Raw genomic sequence first — 19,000 nt, 5'->3', positions numbered from 1 at the left:
AGTATGAACCCCTGGGCCCATCCTAGTCATAAGGGATGGGACCCCTTCCTGGGTCTGACCAACAGGAAACTGTGGTGGAGTCTTGCTGGCCTGAGCAGTCACTTTGGCGGCCAGGATGTCCCAGCCTTTGGCATTTGTCCACTTTCTGGGAATCTGGGAAAGTGGGAGGAAGACTCCTGGGAGAGAAAATGACCATCTCAGACTGGAAGTGCAGCCTGCACTGAGGCTTCGAGGATCCCAAATATGTGTGGGCACAGTTCCCAGCAGTGATTCCAGCCTACCCTGACCTTCAGGGCGAGCACCCTGACAACGCTGGCTTGGTTTTGTTGTTCTGGAAGGAGTTGTTTGCCCCCCTCTCATTACTTGCCCACCTATCACTCCTGCACTCCCACTGATTTCTGGAACATGCTCACATGTGACCCCATGAGAAAGGGAGGAAGAGGAGCTTGTCTCTGGCCTCTCCCTTGGGGCAGAGAATTGACCTTGGGTGGAGGTTCAAGGGGGAGCAATCGACCCCCTTCTGAAGGCCTGAAAGCCGGGCTGTTGTTGCATGTGCTGCTGGGGGACAGGCGGGGCTCGGGGGACACTGGACGTCCCCATGATGAAGGAGTTGAGTCAACCGTGGGGTCTTCTCCCTGCCTCACTCTTAGGAACGTGTCCCTGGCACTGTATGGAATGAGATTGATGACATGCAGGTATTTCGGATTCTGGACCTAGAGGACTTTGAAAAAATGTTTTCAGCTTATCAGAGGCACCAGGTAAGACCCTGCCCTCCTGGCCTCTTGGGCTGTGATTACCTAGACCCTTTGAACCCAAACCTCAGCCTCTCCCTCCCTCCCTTTCTCCCTTCATTTCTTATATACTGATTTTATTCTTCATCAGGCACTCTGTTCTTGCTGAGAATGTAGGTATGAATTAGAGGTGTGCAGAGCAGTAGGGAGAAACATCCCTTTGTATTACAGTTTGTATTTACATGTCAAGTGATGAAACAGTATTTTTTATATTCCTTCCTCTCATCCTGGAGCCCTGGAGAGGACCTGGCCCCTGCGACCCCTGTCCTTTCTCTGGCCCCAGGATCCAGGGTCTATGTCTATCAGGCATTGTAACTTTTCACACCACTTTCTCAACCACACTCTCATTGCCCAACACCCTCACGAGCAGTTCACAGAGGGTGCTGATGTTTCCAGGAAGATGGGGCTGCTGCAGGCCACATTAGGGGGTGAAAGCTGGGGCTGGTTCTGGGCAGGCCGAGCGAGGCCCTGGGCTTTGTTCTGCGGCCACTGTGCACAGATGGCCATAGCCCACTCTTCCTACAGCAGCAGGAGCAGGGGGCGTGGGGGTGGGGGCAGAACGCCGGGCAGTACCTGTGGGGACTGTCAAGAATTCTGGTTCTCAGACCTCATCCCTACGTGAGTATGTGTGCCGGGAGATGAGTTGGGACCCAGGAATCTGCACTGCAGCCAAGCACTATCTGGGGGCCTTCCCACCAAGTCCAGTTTGGACATCACCAGCCGAGAGGCCTTAGAGCATTTGCCTCCTGGTCTGCCAACTGGGGGCTGTTTCCTCTCCAGGCTGTGCTGTTTGCTTCCATGTTTTCTCTGCTGAGCCCTGATGACTTTCCCAGATGCTAGGGGGTGGGGTCTGTTCCTTCCTGGGCCCTGGACAGAGGCTGCATGTTGTAGCCTGGCTCCCCACTGCTTTTTGCCAAATTGAGACCCGCCGATGCCCCTTTCTGAGGGCAGACAGGACCAAGGGCACCTGTGACTGCTCCCAGGGAAATAGCCGAAGGGATGGGGTGCGAGCAGGGCTCTGGCCCTGACTAGAGGTCTGAGAAAAACCAGGTGGTTGTTACATAAATGTAGGTGCTTAAGGCATCAGATTCTCTACCCCTCATTCCAGCCAGCGTTTCTGGCCCCTGCCCATATCAGGCTGGCATGGCCACAGGATGTGGCTTGGCTGGAACTGGAAGGTCTTCTGAGCACTTGGAGCTCCTGTGAACCGGTGCTCGGAGTGGGGTGGGGGGAACGCGCACATGGGGTGTACCGGGCATGGCTGATCACATTCCTCCTCTAGTTTGAGAGTCTTCCTCCAGGCCAGTGCTCTGGGCCCATGGGCGGGGCCAGCGTGGGGGCCAGTGGGGAAAGTGGGGCTATGGGGTTGAGGGCAGATGGGTCTGGGCCTCCCTGCTTGGAGAGTGGAGACAAGTTCAGATGAAAAGCCCCTTGTTCTGTCCCCGCTCGCCTCTCTGAACCCACTCAGTCCAGCCTGCTGTTTGCGAGCTGGGCTCACCCAGACTCCTGTCACTCAGTGGGTTGTCTGCATGCTAGGGCCAAATTCACAGCAGCAGAGCTGCCGACACCCAGGAGGTTGTGTTGCCCTGGCCGCCTCCTCCCATCTTGGGGCCCTCCCATCTGTGAGCTGAGTCCTTCCCTCTGAGCCCTAGCAGGTACTGAGTTAGTGACTTCAACTCTATCAGGATCAGGCAGGGAGAACCAGGTGTGGGCTCTGCCCCCTCAGCGACCTTAGGAAGCAAAAGACAGACAAGGGTCAAGGGGCAAAATTCAAGGACACCTGCTTTCTTCTGCCTCAGTGAATGCAGTTAACAGCTCCAGTTTGATTGTGTTTCTGCCCCTTAGAAAGATGAAGTCATCCAGGGGTGGGGGAATGATGCTGTCTGCCCTCGGGGCAGATTCCTAGCCGAGGGGAGCAGGAAGAACACCACCAGGGCTGGGGTAGGGAGCTTGGGGGCCTGGTCTGCCCTGACTGAGGGGTGGTGGTTCCCCTGGGCCCAGAGTTGGTGGGGGAGGCTGCCTGTGCTCTGCTGTGTGTGGCTTCTCCGTGAGCGTATGTCCGCCAGAAGTGGCTTTTGTTCAGGGCTGTGAGCAGGTGCTCCTCTGCAGCCACAGGAACCTCAATGGCATCGGGTGGACAGAGTAGATGTTGGTGGGCCCCTCCTCTCCTACTGTTCCTGGGTCCCAGAACCTCTTGGCTAACATTGTGCATGTTTAATTCTCTGTTGGCTGTGGCTGCTACCTGCCTAGGAGCTGGTAACTAATCCTTCTCTGCAGGTGAGTCACTCCTGGGGCTCAGGACACTCCAACTTTTAACCATTGTCCCGGGCTACTGTTGTGGGCTGGGGCCAAAAGAGAGGGCTTGTCCATTCTGCCTTCTACCTTATTACCCATCTATACTGGATGGCATGGGGCTGGGTCCCCAAAAAGAAAGCAGAAATGTAGAGTACCCTATCAGCAATGGAGTTGAATGTCTACTAGAGGAAGGAAAGAGCTTCTAGGTCTGTTGTCATACCCACCAGGCCCAAGGCAAGGCTGCCCTGTAAGACTGCACAGGCTGGGCACTGCACAACCCCAGGGCACAATTCACAAAGATGCTGATGTGAGTGGCAGCCCCTGGGGTTGTGCAAATGGAGCCTATGCTTAAGGGGATCTCCTGGAGCAAGAACTGGCTTCCTGTCTGCCTCTCCAGGGGCCCCAGGGGAGGTGGGGGAATCCTTGATTTCTTGGGAATTGACCTGCTGGAACCCCAGAAGAGAGAATGTATGGAAGTCTGCCTTAGTTTCCCCACCTCTGAACTTGTGGATGCCTTCTACCCTGGGCACATTGGGCTCTGCCTGAAGTCCCGAGGAGTCCAGGAACTGTGGTCTTGTGGACTTATGGGGATGTGGAACCAGTCTCTCATCTTAAGCTGGGGAGGTTTCTGGATGGGGTGGTGAAAGTTGGGGGTTGAGGCTCTGAGATGTGGTAGATGATATCATGTTGGCATCGGGTGCCAGAGGGATGAGTCACTTCCCCTCCAGTTCCTTCTGTTCTAGAGAGGGGAGTCTCTGAGAAAGGGGGCTTCTTGGTGCCTCCAGCCCATTCTAGCCCTTGGTAAAGTCCTGGATGCCTCCTAGTTGAGTCAGTTATTAATCAGTCTCCTCTGTCTCCTGTCCTTCTCTTTCACTTTCTTTCTTCCTCTTGTACAGAGCATCCCCTGGCTGGCATGGGGTGGCTCCTGAGGGGGTGGGCAAGAAGAGGACTGGGGAAAGCACACACCTCAACCTCTCCACTTGGCTTGTTGGTTGCAGAAAGAGTTGGGCTCCACCGAGGACATCTACCTGGCCTCCCGCAAGGTCAAAGAGCTGTCCGTCATTGATGGCCGGAGGGCACAGAACTGCATCATCCTTCTCTCCAAGTATGTGCCCCTGCTGTCTCTTCAGCCCCTGCCACATAATAGGTTCCTGGTAGGAGGGAGTGGGCCCTCCAGGAGAGCAAAAGATGATGTGGCAGATGGGGAGAGTGGGCAGAGGAGAGGGGTGATGGCAGTCCCTGGTCTTCCGCTATCTCTGATATCTCCTGGGAAAGGGAGGGGCCACTTGTCTAGAACCTTCTCTGGGGAGCCCATGTTGAGCAGCAGTGTGGGGCTCTGCAAACAGGAAATGCCCCCCTTCTATCACAAGGCCCCTGCCAGCCTGGTTAGCATCTGGCAGCAGAGTTGCTCTAAGCCCATGGAGGGCCCCACTCAGCTTGGGCCACAGAGCAGCATGATCTCAGCCCCCAAGCATTTCCCTGGGCCGTAGAACAAACAGGCACTATCTGTGCTAACAGCATAGCTTCTGTGCAGGGCCTCCCGCCTGAGCCAGGGTCAGAGGGCACTGCCTCCCATACTATTCTTAGTGCTGCTCTACCCACCCCCCCCTTGCACAAGGCCTCAGGCCTCAGTTTCGCCCCCCTGATGGTAGGGGAGGGTTCTGCATCCCCAGAACTCCCAATGGGTGTGATGGGATGGGATCCCCAGGGCTGTGCGATGGGGGTAGCTTCTCCCTCCCCGAGACAGCGAAATGCATTGAACAGCTGTGTGGGGGCCGAGGCACTAATTGCAGACTGAGAGCTGCTCTGTCTTCTGACAAGAAGGGAGCAGGAAACTCATCCTCCCATGGAGAGACTGTAGATATTTTAGGCATGAGGAGAAGGGTCAGAAACCCTTTGTCCTGCCTCTCAGTCTACACTGAAGATAGCCCTTTGCTCCTATGTCCCATCCGTTACGACGGAGACTCAAGCGAGAGACCTGAGACCCAAGCCTCAAGTGTGCTTACAGACTGAAATACCTCACCACTGGGCTTGCAGAGTGACCTCTGTCGGCCTAGTCAGAGCAGGTTTTGCAGAGGAGGTGAGGAGGGAGTACTATGGAATGGGCTCCCATGCTCACTTAAGGGGAGAGGGAAGCCTGGGGTTCTGTCTTCTGGAGGAGGTGGCCTGGGGTTTGTCCTGTGCACTGGGCCGGACCAGGCTGCTCAAGGGGTGGCGGGATTTTACCTTAGGTTGAAGCTTTCTAACGAGGAGATCCGGCAGGCCATCTTGAAGATGGATGAGCAGGAGGACCTTGCTAAGGACATGCTGGAGCAGGTAAGGGCCCTAGTAGGGAGAGGAGGGGAGCTGAAACCAGGGGGCCAGCCATACACCTTCCTGGCAGCTCCCAGGTGGGACGAGACTCTTAGGTCAAGGGGAAATCAGGCTGGAGGCTGGGGGTGTCAGGGAGAGGCTTGGAGACACTTCCCTTGCTGGCCTTCCTGAGGGGAGGCCAGCCAGGCTGCATCTCATCCAGGGGACGGAGACCCTGAAAGGAGATGGGAGGCATGCACCCCCACGGGCCTCAACGCAGGCTCGGAGGGACCCAGGCTCATATCTGCCCTGAATCCCTTTCACCTCAATTTGCTCAGTCCTGCAAGGGAAACCTCGAAAACACCAAACAAACCCGTCAGTTGGACTTCACTAAAATTAACACTCCTGTTCATCAAAAGGCACTATTACAAGGGTGAAAAGACAAGACAAGCCCCAGATGTTTGCCCCTGTGTATATGTAGCAGAGATCTCATATTCAGAATAAAGACCTCTACAAATCAGAAAATGACAAACTCCACTCAAAAATGAGCACAAGATTTGAATAGGCACATTCTGAAAGTGAATTTCCAAGGGTTCCATACTATCAGTCATCAGAGAAATATGGAAAATGATGCTTCATGCTATTAGTCAACAGAGAAATACAGTAAATCACAATGAGATAGCGCCACACACCCACCAGAACCACTAAAATTGAGAGGATGGACCACGCCAAACATTGGCAAGGATGTAAAGCAACTGGAATTCTCATTGGATACAATCATTTTGGAAAACAATTTGGCAGTACACACCAAGGCTGGGGATGCACTCACCTTATTACCCAACAATACCACTCTGAGATACAGAGAAATGAGTACAAATACTGACTGAAAGAAATCCATAAGAATATTTATCACAGTTTTATTTATAAAACCCCCAATCTGTGAACAACCCAACTGTTCATCAGTAAGAGAGTGAATGAATAGACTGTGGTATATTTCTGCAATAGAATGCCACTCAGCAAAGAATTAGAAAAAGCAAATTACAAATACTTACAGCAAGGGTGAGTCTCAGACATTATGTTGAGCAAAGAAGCCAGATACCAAGAGAATGCACAGCATAAGTCCATGGATGTGAGGTTGAAGAATAGGAAAATCTCATCTAAAGTGATAGAATTCAGTTGAGAGGCTGAATTGTGGGTTGGTGGGGGTGGTTGGCTTATTGAAGTGGCACAAAGGAACTTTCCGGAGGCATAGAAATCTTGTGTATCTTAATCTGGATATGGTGGTTCAGTGTGTGGATAGTTTCATCAAAACTCATTACATATAAAATGGTGCATTTTATTTTATGTAAATGATACCTCAAAAAAGTTGGTTTAAAAAGGGAAATCACTGAGCTGTGCACCTAAGAATAGTACACTTTACTACATATAAGTTATATCTCAATTTTAGGAAGTAAAAAAAGAAAGAGAAGAAGTCTAGAGCTGGGTGCTTTGGGCCCCTTGAGGCAGATGAAATGTAAACCAGCCACATGAAGGTGCCCCTCCCTATCTTGGGCCTGGTCGGTGTATGGACTTCCTTGCACTGTACCCCCATATCAGCTTTTCACCAGTTTCTGGTCTGAGTGTCACCTGCTCTTTGCAGCTCCTCAAGTTCATCCCAGAGAAGAGCGACGTTGACCTCCTGGAGGAGCACAAGCATGAGATTGAGCGGATGGCCCGCGCTGACCGCTTCCTCTACGAAATGAGCAGGTCTGGGCAGGGAGCGTGGCAGGAGGGGCTGGGTGCAGGCGGGCTAAGGGGGAGGCTGGAGCCGGCTCCCGGGTCTGGCAGGGGGTGCTCCTCGTGAGGTACTGCACCCTGTCTGCAGGATCGACCACTACCAGCAGCGGCTGCAGGCCCTGTTCTTCAAGAAGAAGTTCCAGGAGCGGCTGACTGAGGCCAAGCCCAAAGTGGAAGGTATGGCTGAGGGTGTGGAGGGGCCCTCGGGGTGGGAGTCACTGAACAGGGCAGAAGAAAACTCCTTCCTTATTCTTGATCTCGCCGCAAAAAAACCAAAGTCAAGGGGAAAATTTGAAACTATGATTATAGTACATAGATGAACTTGTTTATATTAGACACATGCCAAACTCATGATACGTGCCCTATGCAGACTCTCTAAGGTGGGGGAGCTGGTGACATCTGCCCCAGCATGGGACAGAAATGAGGCCCAGGTGATGGTGCTAGCAAGCACCTAACACAGTGCCTGGCTTGTGTGGAGCTCATCAATCTTCACTGTGCTCTAGAGGCACCAAGTTCGTGGACAACCTCCAAGCACATTATTTGAAGTTAACTATTCAGAAAAGGAAATTGGCAAGGTGATCCTGGGAGGCATCTGATTTTCTGGATTGGGGAACCCCTCCTCCTTTTCCATGAGCAATTTGTAATTAAACAAGAGCCATGGACCTCTCCTTTGGCCCTCACAGCGGCCCTCTGGGTTCATCCATTCTCTCAAACAATGAATGGGGATACGTTGTCTGAGACGGCGTTGCTGGTGAGCATAGAGCCCAGATTGAGAGGCAGATGTCCTTCAAATTCCATCCCTTCACTCATGTCCTGTAGTGCTCCCCAGAGGATGGCAGAGGAAGGAGGGGTGGGGAGTTGGGGGAAAAGGCAGGTGGTCAGGATAGCGGGCAGCCATATGGACTCTGGAGGGAAAAGCAGGAGAGATGGTGAAGCTCATTTGTGGTGAGCACAGGGTCGGTAGAGTGGGAAAGGGAGCCCAGAGGCTGAGGGGCACTGGCTGTGGGCAGGGCAGAGCATGGGCCCCTCTGCTGACATCAGGGCTGGCCCACACTTGCTGGGATGGCCAGTCCAGGATATGGCCTTTTCTGGTGCTCAATGAGCTACTTCAGGTGGCTTCTGGGAGTAAGTGGGGCATGACAGAGCTGGAGACAGGTGTATTCTGTGATCTGAATCCTGATGCACATGTGTGCACATACACACACACACACACACACACACACACACACGTGTCCTGCAAGCTGGCTGTGATCTCAGGTGACCAGTCTGAAGGGGAAAGGTGACTGTCCAGGTCTTGGATCTGGTGGTACCACCTGCCTGGTGATGGGCGAATTCTCACCTTCACGTAACATTCTTTATCCTGTAGCAGTCTGCCTTTGGGGCATGGGACCCAGATAAGGGGTTTAGCCCAAGACATATGCGCTCAACTGTGTGTCCTGGGTCAGTGACCAAATGTGAGCAATTGCCATTTTTTGCTTTGGTACCAGAGTAGCTTAGCCACCAGCTAAGTTTAACCTCAGATGGTTTCCCGCTCCTAGGAGCTCCCTTCCCAAGCTCTCCCTATGAATTAGTCACTAGATGCTCAGGAAATTCTCCCTTTAATGTCAAGCTAAGCAGAGCAAATGTTTTGGATGGCAAAACCTGCTGGGGAAGGTGATCGCTCTGCTGTCGCAATGGCTGCTGTTCTAGAATGCAAATAATATATTCATAAGAATGTTTATGTTTGAAACCATTTCATGGTGACTATATTCAGTGAATGTATGCATAATGAGAGTTGTTAAATTTGGTATATTCAGCAATGAACATACTCAGCTTCCCAAGAGTTGGGACGAGGTGGTTGAAGTTGTATCTTACAGAACCATGTCAGCGGGCTTGACTCAGGGTGGAAACAAGAGGATCGCAGGGGAGCTGGGGCTCCTGTTCCTTCCAGTTCTCCTAGGAAGTAGTCCTGGAAGAGCTAAGACCCGGCCTGTCCCAGCTGACTGATGAGCCGGCGGCCCACCCCCCATGCCCTCTTCCCCATCAGGGCCTCTGTGTCAAATGGCTAAAAGCCATTTCACCAAATTTGACAGATTTACCAATTCTTCTATGAATACATTCATGAACATATTCTTCTTAAATATATTCTTGAATATAAACTGATGAGTATGTTCATTCCTGAATATACCAAGCTTAACAATTCTCATTATGAATACATTCACTGAATACAGTCACTGTGAATATGGTTTCAAATGTAAACATATTCTTATGAATATATTCATGAATATAGTATTCTTATGACTATACCGAAAATGTCTTCATTGCGTATGGAAGTTTTCCCATTTACCCCAATTTCCTTTGAACTCTTGTCATTTTCTGTTTTGCCAACATTTTAGCATTTTTTGGAGGATTCCTTTGCAAATTTTTCAAATAGCATACCAACTTTAGAAAAACCATCCAGACCAATGTAAATGCCAGAAGCCTTTATAAGTAGCTTCTTTAAAACTTTTTAATTGAAATATGCATGTAGAAGAAGTACACAGATCACAGGAATCCTACTTGATGAACCATCCTAAGGTGAACCCACTTGTGTAATCAACACCCAGGTTAAGAAATGGAAAATTTCCAGTCTCTCAGAGCCCCTTCATGTCCCCTTCTCAAACATTACCCCCTCCAACCATTACTTTCCCCTTTGTCTATCTAGAACTTTATGTCAATGGAATAACATAGTATGAATAATTTTATGCTGGTTTCTTCTGCTCAACATTATGATTGTAAGTTATCCCTACTATTACATGTTGCAGTGTGTGATTCATTTTCAGTACTGCATTTTATTCCACTCTATGAATATACCCTAATTTATTTATCCAATCCATTTGCAATTTAAGAAAAAACAACTAGAAACCACTCAAATATCCATCAGTTTTTTATTCTATATTGAATGCCGTATAGGATTCACATATCCTTCCAAAGGCAGCAAACTCTATATAACATTCTTTTTCCTAACAGTGTTATTGAGATATAGTCACATACCATACAGTTCACCCCTACATACTCTTTCACATCGTGCTTTGGTTGTTTATCAACTTTTTGTTGTGAAAATCATAAACCGTCTAACTTAACTCACTTACTGAGCTATTATAAACACAGTCTAATGATTCTTCACATTCAATTTTAAAAGCTACTGACAAACCTTATTACTGACTTTCATAGTTTTCTTTTGTACGAATACTTATTTTTAACTGTTTTTGAAAATTTCTGCAAGCTTTCAGTCAGATGATTCTCATTTTATCTTCACTGCAGCATCTTCAGGAATGTTCACTTTGGCATAAGCAAAAGATCATAGGATGCTTTGCTGTTCTTATCAACACATTTAATGATCATAAAGTGTATTCCATACCTAGTAGCCAAAATTGCAGAGTAGGATCTGTAGCCCCACTCTGCACGTCTGCCATATACACTGCAGCTGAGGAAGAGCCGGACCATCCACAATGGACCAAAATGCTGAAGGTTCGGTTGCAGTTAGCCTTAGTCTGTATTTCTAGCAAACGTATCATTTAAGGCATTGGGGGGGGGGGAAATGGTTAAAATGCCTAAAGGTTGGCAACAATTTTAATGATATTCAACAGGATGTCAGGTAACCTATTAAATCAGGTACCATCATCTATAAAACACGCCATTCTCTCATACAACAAAAATATGGGAATGTTACAATTTCTGATACCTTATAATCTGATTGACATGGATTTTTTTGTCTCCAAAAAAATCAATAAAATTCAGCATTTCGAAAGAGGCAGAAACAATTCCACAATACGTAAAATGCTGAAATTTCAATTTCTAATCACTAAATTTAGAAAAGTAAAAAATATGTTCTTGTGGAACTCCATAGAAAGAATATATTAATAATCTTTAAATATATGCAAGAAAAGATATTCTCAGTTTTATTCTTAGGAAGAGTTGGTATGTTCTGAGAATGGGGTTATTTGGCAAACTAGCTTGTGGCAAATTTGCTTCCGCTGGAGGTGGCGTGCTGCGGAGTCACCGGCAGGCTCTGCCCCGTGGAGAGCTGAAGATACTTGCAGTCCCTTTTCTGGATTTTGTGGTGGCATTGTCCTGGAACACAAGGGGCCCAGCAGCCCCGGCCCAGTCTACGCAGGGCTCTGATCCTTCCCTCCTCTCCCAGCCATCCTGCTGGCCTCCCGGGAGCTGATCCGCAGCAAGCGACTAATGCAGATGCTAGAGGTCGTCCTGGCCATCGGCAACTTCATGAACAAAGGGCAGCGTGGGGGCGCCTATGGGTTCCGGGTGGCCAGTCTCAACAAGATTGCTGACACCAAGTCCAGCATTGACAGGTGGGGCCCCGCCTGCTTGCTTAGCCCCCACGTCACCCCACCCTGGCCTCTTCCCTCCTCCGCCTCACCCCTCCGCCACTGCGTCTTTCCCCTCACACCTCTCCCTGGTTTCCTCCTGATCCTCATTCCCCCACGCCCGACTTTCATCCACAGAAACATCTCCCTGCTCCATTACCTTATCATGATCCTGGAGAAGCATTTCCCTGACCTCCTGAATATGCCCTCAGAGCTGCAGCATCTCCCGGAAGCCGCCAAAGTCAAGTGAGGGGTCGCTTCCTTCTCCCTGTGATCACACACACTCCTACCTAACTTTCTTCCCTTGGGGTTGCTCTGGGCTGACTAGGAATGAGCAGCGTCTCTGGGTCTGCCTCTAAGAGAACCAAATGAAGACAAGACTATTTGCTCTCAAAGCCTTGTCCCAGAGAAGCTCCCAGGAAACACAGTCGGGAGAGGGGAAGTGAGCCAGGGATGGGAAGAATGCCAATGATGCGAGGGTTACTAAACCCATTACCACTGGAGGCAACTGGAGCTTAATCCCTCCAGCGAAGTCTGGGACACAGTGTAGGCCACCCACTCCACTGAAGCCCCCAAAGGGCAAGGGAGCTGGGACCTTGTACACCATTTCCTGTCAGTCACTGGCTGAGGGATTCTGGTGGAGGCATAACTCTCTGGCCATGGGTACAATTGTGTGGGGGGATCTTGCCCCCAGAAAAAGTTGCTCACACAATTGGATGTTAGGACTATGAACTCCAGTGGATGACCCAAGGAAGTATGGGTAGGGCTCTGACAGCAACTGCTGTAGGCAGGAAGTCAGACCTAAACATATGCTGACGGGAGCATCTCCAGTAGAAGCAGATATGCCCTGGTACATGGCTAATATGCATCAAATGCTTACTGCATGCAAGATATCATGTTCAGAGCTTGTAAGTATACCCAGAAGTAAACATAAATCAGTCTAAGCGAGGGGCCATATGTTGGAACCCTCGAATATGCAGCATGACATTTCTGATCTAGAAGGATCTACAGAACAAAAATTTCACCCATTAGCTTATAGAAGCCCAGAGCATGGAGGAGGTGGCTGCCGCAGGTTCATGGATGTGTGCTCCAGCCCTGCTCTGGCCACTGACTCCCAGGCCATCATGCTTTGCACTGCCCTCTCCCCAAACTACCCTCAGCTCCTCTCCTTCCCTCTGTGTCCCCCCACAGCCTGGCAGAGCTGGAGAAAGAGGTGGGCAACCTCAGGAGGGGCCTCAGAGCAGTCGAGGTGGTGAGTACATCATCTGTGCCTGCCTAGGTTGGAGGGGATGCTGCCAGAGGCAAAGCTGTCCACACTGCTGCCCATCACTGGGGCAGACGGTGGGTCCCCAGGCGCTGTCTGATGCATTTCTGAGGCCCAGAGGACCTGGCTGGGATGGTAGAACTGGCACAGAGGGTACAGCCTCTAGCAGAGTCAGCCCTCAGGAAAGGATGACTGGGTTTTCTGGGGATTCAATTTAGACTCTCAACTAGCCAGGTCACTAACATGTCCACCGGGCCATGGAGTGGAATGAACATAAATTGCCCACATGGTTAAGTTTAATTCAAGTGCATGGGAGAGGATCCACATCCCTTGGAAGCAGGTCTGGGCAGGTAACACATTATGTGTCACTGGGGACTGCTGTCCCCAGAAGATCCTGTCTTATGTCTCTTCACCTTCTCCCTGGGCCAGTGGAGGACTGAGGGGCTGCACACTTTGCTGGAGACGCCACCATCTCTGCTCTGATGGCTTCCCAGACAACACTACTTCCGGCCCTAGGCTGGGCTGGCTCACTATGGGGAACCTCTCATTGCCACTATGATGGGGGAATGAGGGCTGACTGCCAACTTATAGCGCTTTAAAGAAGTACCCAAAGCATGGCTGTTGCCCAGCAACATGCACACAGCCTGGAGATTTAGAATGCATCTCATGCTGGAATCTGCACACGAGTCACCTGAGGGTCCTGTTAAAATGCAGTTCTGTTGGTCTGGGGTGGTGCCTGAGAGTCTGTGTTTCTTCAGATTTCCCAGATGATGATACTTCTGGTGCTAGAGCACACTTTGGGTCATAAGGCTCCAGAGGAAGACAGACGGTGGTCGGGGCCAGGAAGGCATAGAGGCAGGGTGCCCTGGTTGACAGCTCTCACCATCTTTACCACCCTCAGAGTTGCGAGACTCCAGGGGTTCTCCCTTCCAAAGGCAGGCTCGGTATCCGTGACTGGCCAGGAGGGTACATGTGGGAACTCCCCAGGATTCCTGGCTTTTATCCCAGCAGCCTTCTAACCAGCACCTCACTCTCCTTCCTCAGGAGCTGGAATACCAGAGGCGCCAGGTGCGGGAGCCGAATGACAAGTTTGTCCCCGTCATGAGCGATTTCATCACAGTCTCCAGCTTTAGCTTCTCGGAGCTGGAGGACCAGCTCAGTGAAGCCAAAGACAAGGTGAGGGCACCCCAGCCCCCAGTTTGACCCCTGGCCTAACCCTGCCCCCACTCCCCTCCAGCTCAGCCTTACCTAGACACAGCCCCTTCACCCATTCCTGTCACAGGTAGCCCAGAAGGGACAAACCCAGAGTCATAGAGCTTTGGGGAAAAAACCACCTCCTCACTCCTAGGAAAAAATAGCAACTCTGACGCAAAGATCATGGTCGGGTGTCATCAGGTGTCAGGCACCACTGTTAAGCGTTTCACAACGATTGTCTCATTGTCTACCTTACGGGTTTGCTGAAAAGTTATTAGACCATCTGACAGATATATGCACTGAGATCCAGAGAGGTTAAGTAACTTGTTCAAGGTAGCCCAGGTGGGATAGACAGAACTGGGTTAGAATCCTCATTCCAGAGCTCAACTTTGGTCTGAGTTGCTCTGCTGCTTCCTGCTTCTCACACATGCATGTGGACCCCATCTGTAGGGGGCTTCTTAAAATGTGGGTCCTTTTTCAAGAGGTTTGGGGTGGGGCTTGAGACTCAGAATTTCTAACAAGCTCCCAGGAGATACCTGCGCTGCTGGTAATAGAGCATACTGAGTGGTGAGGCCTTTCTTGGGGGATTTTGAGTGGGTTCAATTAGAGATGGCAGCTCTCAGTAAAAGCCAGAACAGTGCCTGACTCTCATAAATACAGCTATCACTTTGTATCTGTAACTTAATCCCGGCAACTTCCCTATGAAGTAGGTTCTATTATTATCCCTGCTTTAGAGATGAAGAAACTAAGGCACCAAAGGGTTAAGTAACTAGTCCAATAACAAAAGGATCTCTGAGTTTCTTTTGAGTTCTGACCAGGCAGTTCCTGACCTTAGGAAGGGCTTCTCAAGGTCTATAGCTCCTGATCCCGTACATACACCGTAACACACCCAGAGGTTCTCTGGGCAGCCTGTCAGCCCGCTTAGGTCCCCCACCTCTCCAGGGTGCTAGCCTCAAACCTTTCCTTCAGCCTTGTCCCTACCCCAGTGATAATGGGGGTCACCCCCTCCAGGCCTGCTCCCCATGCCAAAGGCCCCAGCCTTGGACTGGCCCTGCTCTGGCTGGAGCATAATAACCGTGCTCAGCAGGGGTGAGTCTCCGCCAATCCTTCTCCCCACAACAGTTCTCCAAGGCCCTCATGCACTTTGGGGAGCATGACAGCAAGATGCAGCCAGATGAATTCTTTGGCATCTTTGACACCTTCCTGCAGGCCTTTTCGGAGGCCAGGCAGGACCTGGAGGCCATGAGGAGGAGGAAGGAGGAGGAGGAGCGGCGGGCGCGCATGGAAGCCATGGTGAGAGGGCTGCGCTGGGCCCGAGGGGACAGAGGCTGGTCTCGGTGCGGTGCTTCCAGGGAGAAGAGGTCAGGGACTGAGAAACACTGTAGGCGCCCCTACCAGCCCCATGGGAGACAGCAGTGGGAGGTGGGAGGCATGGGGCATCCTGGGAAGGAGAGAAGTAGGACCCTGGGAGCACAAGCATCAAGGCTGCAGCGAGGATTAGCCCCTGGTCGGGAGGCATCCCTCGTGAACTGCAGCGGGGGCGCCAGCCTCACTCCCTCCTCGCCCTGCAGCTGAAGGAGCAGCGAGAGCGGGAGCGGTGGCAGCGACAGCGGCAGGTCCCCGCGGGCAGCACGCTGGAGGAAGGAGGCGAGTTTGATGACCTGGTGTCGGCCCTGCGCTCCGGGGAAGTCTTTGACAAGGACTTGTGCAAACTCAGGCGCAGCCGCAAGCGGTCAGGGAGCCAGGCCCTGGAAGCCACCCGGGAGCGGGCAATAAGCAGGCTAAATTATTGACCTGGGGACTGGCCACAGCAGGAGGCTGGGGGACAGGGATGGAGCAAGAGGGGCTGAGTGGAGGCATGTGATCCTGAAACCATCTGGGGCTCGTTTAGATCCCTGGGAGGGTCCTGGGCCAGGGCTGTGCATGGCAGGACCAGGGGTCTCCCCACACTTGACCTGAAGAGGCTCCTCTCCTCCTCTTCCATGATTCTTTCTGCACCCTGCCCCCACCGGGGTCACTCTCTAAGGCTGGACGTCCCTAGCAGGTTTCCCACCCCCAGCACAGGCACCTCCACGTGGGCACAGAACTGTTCCACATGTAGACTGGACAGGCACACAGACCCGTCAGACTGCGTGTGCAGAGGGGAGGACCAGCAGGTGGCCCCCGAGGGCCAGGGTAAGAATCCAGGCTCCAAACTCTCAAGAGCTGGCTTAACCGAACATTGATCTGGGGGCAGACTCTCCTCTTGGATGGAAAAGGAAGAGGTATTATATATTCTAGCTAAGTACGTTCCAGAAAAAAAAAATGCTGGGAGGATAATGCAGGGACAGAGTCATCAGACAGGCAACAGTGTCTGGTCCTTACATCACAAGTCCTTTGTCCCCTCTCTTGCATTAAATCTTCCCCCTTTCCTTCCTTCTGCCACCTCCATCCTGTTTACTAACCCAGAATCCCAGAAAAACTTACCTTTGGGTTCCCACGACTATGGCTAACTATCAGGTATTTGATGAATCCAGTAAGAGAAAGGGTTCGACAAAGATCCCACTCATGACACCTTGTGCCTTGGCTGTAGGGACCCTGGAACTTCCCCGCCTGCCCCCCACCTCCCTTGTACAGCTGGATCTGTGCCTTGAAGTGAGAAGGTGACCTCACATGTCGATTAGGAGTTCCTGATGGCCCATCACCAGAGGGCAGCACTTGAACGTCTAGCGACACCCTAGCGCTCCCTCACCTATCATTCAGTGCTTCTCAGACCCCAAACTTTCTCTAACATCTGCCTCAGGGCACAAGCCGCAGTGACCTCCCGCTCCATCCAGCCTGCAGGCGACCACCTTGCCATGCCACGTGTGTGTGGCTGAGGCTGGCCCTGCGGTGTTAGTTCCTGAGAGGCTCCGGAGGGCCAGAGCTGCCCTCGGCATCTTCACACCTTCCCTCAGGGCACCTCCTCCTGAGGTTTTCAGACCTGGGGCCAGAGCAGGCAGGCGAGCTGGGGAGATGGCGGACAGAGGAGGAAGGCCAGCTTCCGGGGAGTGCACTGCCTGAAGGAGCCAAGGGGTGGGAGACAGGGGCTTCCTACCCCATCTCCGGTCCCCAGGTTGGTTCTCCGGCCTGACTTCCAAGGGGCCCGTCCCCCCCTCCCACCTCCTCTCACCTTCTATCCGGCCCATCGTGAGCTGTCCTTCAGGGTTGGAATGATGGTTGTGTCTAAACAAAATTTTATCTCTTCTACAAGAAGGAAGGTGAGGTCAACTCCCTCGAGGATCTTATTTTTACTACATTCCCTCCCCCTGGAGTTGACCTTTCTTCCTGTGCCTGAGCCCATCCTACAAACCCTTCATCAGTCGGCTCCATGACCTTTGCTTTGTGTCTCGCCTTCCAACCTGCTCCTCCGGCTCAGGGCTGTTGCCAGCGGACAGACTGGTGGGCTGGGCCCACCCTTCAGCTGCCCGTCTATCTTTTCCCTACATCAGACTCCTGGGGATGGGGCCATAGCCGCTGCAGGGGAAGGAACCCAGGGTTGGTGAGCCCAGCATGTGTGTTGGTTTGTGGGGAGGGATTTGAGCAAAGGCAAGTCTGGCCAGGATGGGTGTGAAGAGGCCGTCCTGGAGTCCAGGCGAGGGCAAGACGAAGGCTTCCAGGAAGGGCAGGTGCAGAGAGCTTTCCTATACCCAAGAGCCCCTGCACTGAGAAGCTGGTGCTGGGAAGGACAGGAGGGTTGTGGATGGCATCTCCGAAGGCCCTCCCCAAGCTGCCAGGACGAGGCCAAAATAACCCGCAGGGCCAGGGAACAGGGGAGGGTCCACTTCTGTCCAGCAAGTATGTCCAAACCCGGGCATTCCCACCCACCAGGGAAGACAAGAAACACGGAAGCTGTTCAAGGCACTTTGGCTCTGCAGAAAAGCAGTCTGGCTAACTGTTTACAGAGGGCACATACAATGTTCCCGGGCTCAGGCATCTCACCCCAGAAGATTTTTCCTTCTCTATTTATTATTTTCTAGCTCTGGCCAGTGGCTTTGGTACCAGATGCCACTGTCGCCAGATCTGTAACAGTGCCTTGGATCATGGACCGTCACGGCTGACTCAGCATGCCGGGGCTGGTGCCCCCAGGGAGATGGCTGAGTTGGTCTTTGATGCTAAATGTTTACGCCTATTATATTTGCTCCTCGGTCTTTCCCCAGTGCCCTGCCCACCCCTCCTGCCACCTTTGGGTAGATTTCAGCTAATTTTGTGTCCAACATAAAATTCAGTTACCTGCTGCAACCTGGCGCCGTCTCAGCAGCAGCACCCATTCCTCTTCCTGGGCTGGAAGTCAGGGGTGTTTAGGGCAGTGGGACGAGAGGATTCTCCGGGTGGATGGCGAAGAGTCTGGCCCAGGCTTTCCTCACCCCCACCCCATTTCCATGAACTGGGGCACCGTGACCATCTCCCCCACCTCTAGCGGGGGCACCTTCACGCCAAGGCTGCTCTCATCAGCTGTCTCAGACAACAAATGAGGCTCATGTACAAAATCTACAGCATCCTTTTTACCTGCACCTTTTTTATAAGAATATATTGTAATACTAAAAAATATTAAACCCGTATCATCCCCAGCCTGCCTTGAACCTTGTGCTTCCTCCCGAGGGGATTTGGTGTTCTGGGGACTGCGTGTTGGAGCCAGCCTGTACTAGCTCTGAGTGTGCCAATTGTTACATTTTCAGGAATGTTGTAAGCCAGTCCATGTCATGTGGTAGCTTGAAATTGGACACAGAATTTGGCTTTTTCTTTTCCCAAGAGCTGGTTATTAAACATATGCTAGCACACCTGGCTGTGGGGCAGGGGCAGGGGTGCAACTGAGGACAGACCCAAAGAAGCCGACCCACACTAGAGAGCCCGGGGCCTGGGGATGTGTGCACCGAGAGCCTCTAACAATCAGCGATGCCGGCACCATGAGCTTTGGACATGCCCAGCCGACACTTTTACTGTGGATGGTGCATTTTCTGACTCCTGTTACATTCCTACCTTCTCCCCCAGGGAAGAGGGGAATATATAGGGAATATGCCCCT

The 19,000-nt window shown here is 51.8% G+C and overlaps 1 protein-coding gene across 1 annotated transcript in view; it reads left to right on the top strand.

The window, feature by feature from the left end:
* Positions 1-18,466, top strand: part of DAAM2 (dishevelled associated activator of morphogenesis 2) — a 106,303-nt gene extending 87,837 nt beyond the window's left edge. Inside the window, exons 15-25 of the mRNA XM_036907156.2 lie at positions 651-758; positions 4,085-4,191; positions 5,318-5,402; positions 7,018-7,124; positions 7,243-7,331; positions 11,317-11,485; positions 11,639-11,746; positions 12,692-12,752; positions 13,809-13,940; positions 15,081-15,251; positions 15,530-18,466. Coding sequence (XP_036763051.2) covers positions 651-758; positions 4,085-4,191; positions 5,318-5,402; positions 7,018-7,124; positions 7,243-7,331; positions 11,317-11,485; positions 11,639-11,746; positions 12,692-12,752; positions 13,809-13,940; positions 15,081-15,251; positions 15,530-15,751 — 1,359 coding nt within the window. The 3' untranslated portion in view covers positions 15,752-18,466. The remainder of the gene's footprint in view (positions 1-650; positions 759-4,084; positions 4,192-5,317; positions 5,403-7,017; positions 7,125-7,242; positions 7,332-11,316; positions 11,486-11,638; positions 11,747-12,691; positions 12,753-13,808; positions 13,941-15,080; positions 15,252-15,529) is intronic.
* The last annotated feature ends 534 nt before the right edge of the window (positions 18,467-19,000 follow it).

The sequence above is a fragment of the Manis pentadactyla genome, chromosome 16 (assembly GCF_030020395.1).
Source record: "Manis pentadactyla isolate mManPen7 chromosome 16, mManPen7.hap1, whole genome shotgun sequence".
In the NCBI taxonomy this organism is placed as follows: Eukaryota; Metazoa; Chordata; class Mammalia; order Pholidota; family Manidae; genus Manis; species Manis pentadactyla.
Note: the sequence above shows the minus strand (reverse complement) of the source record. Positions and strands in the feature narration are given on the sequence as shown.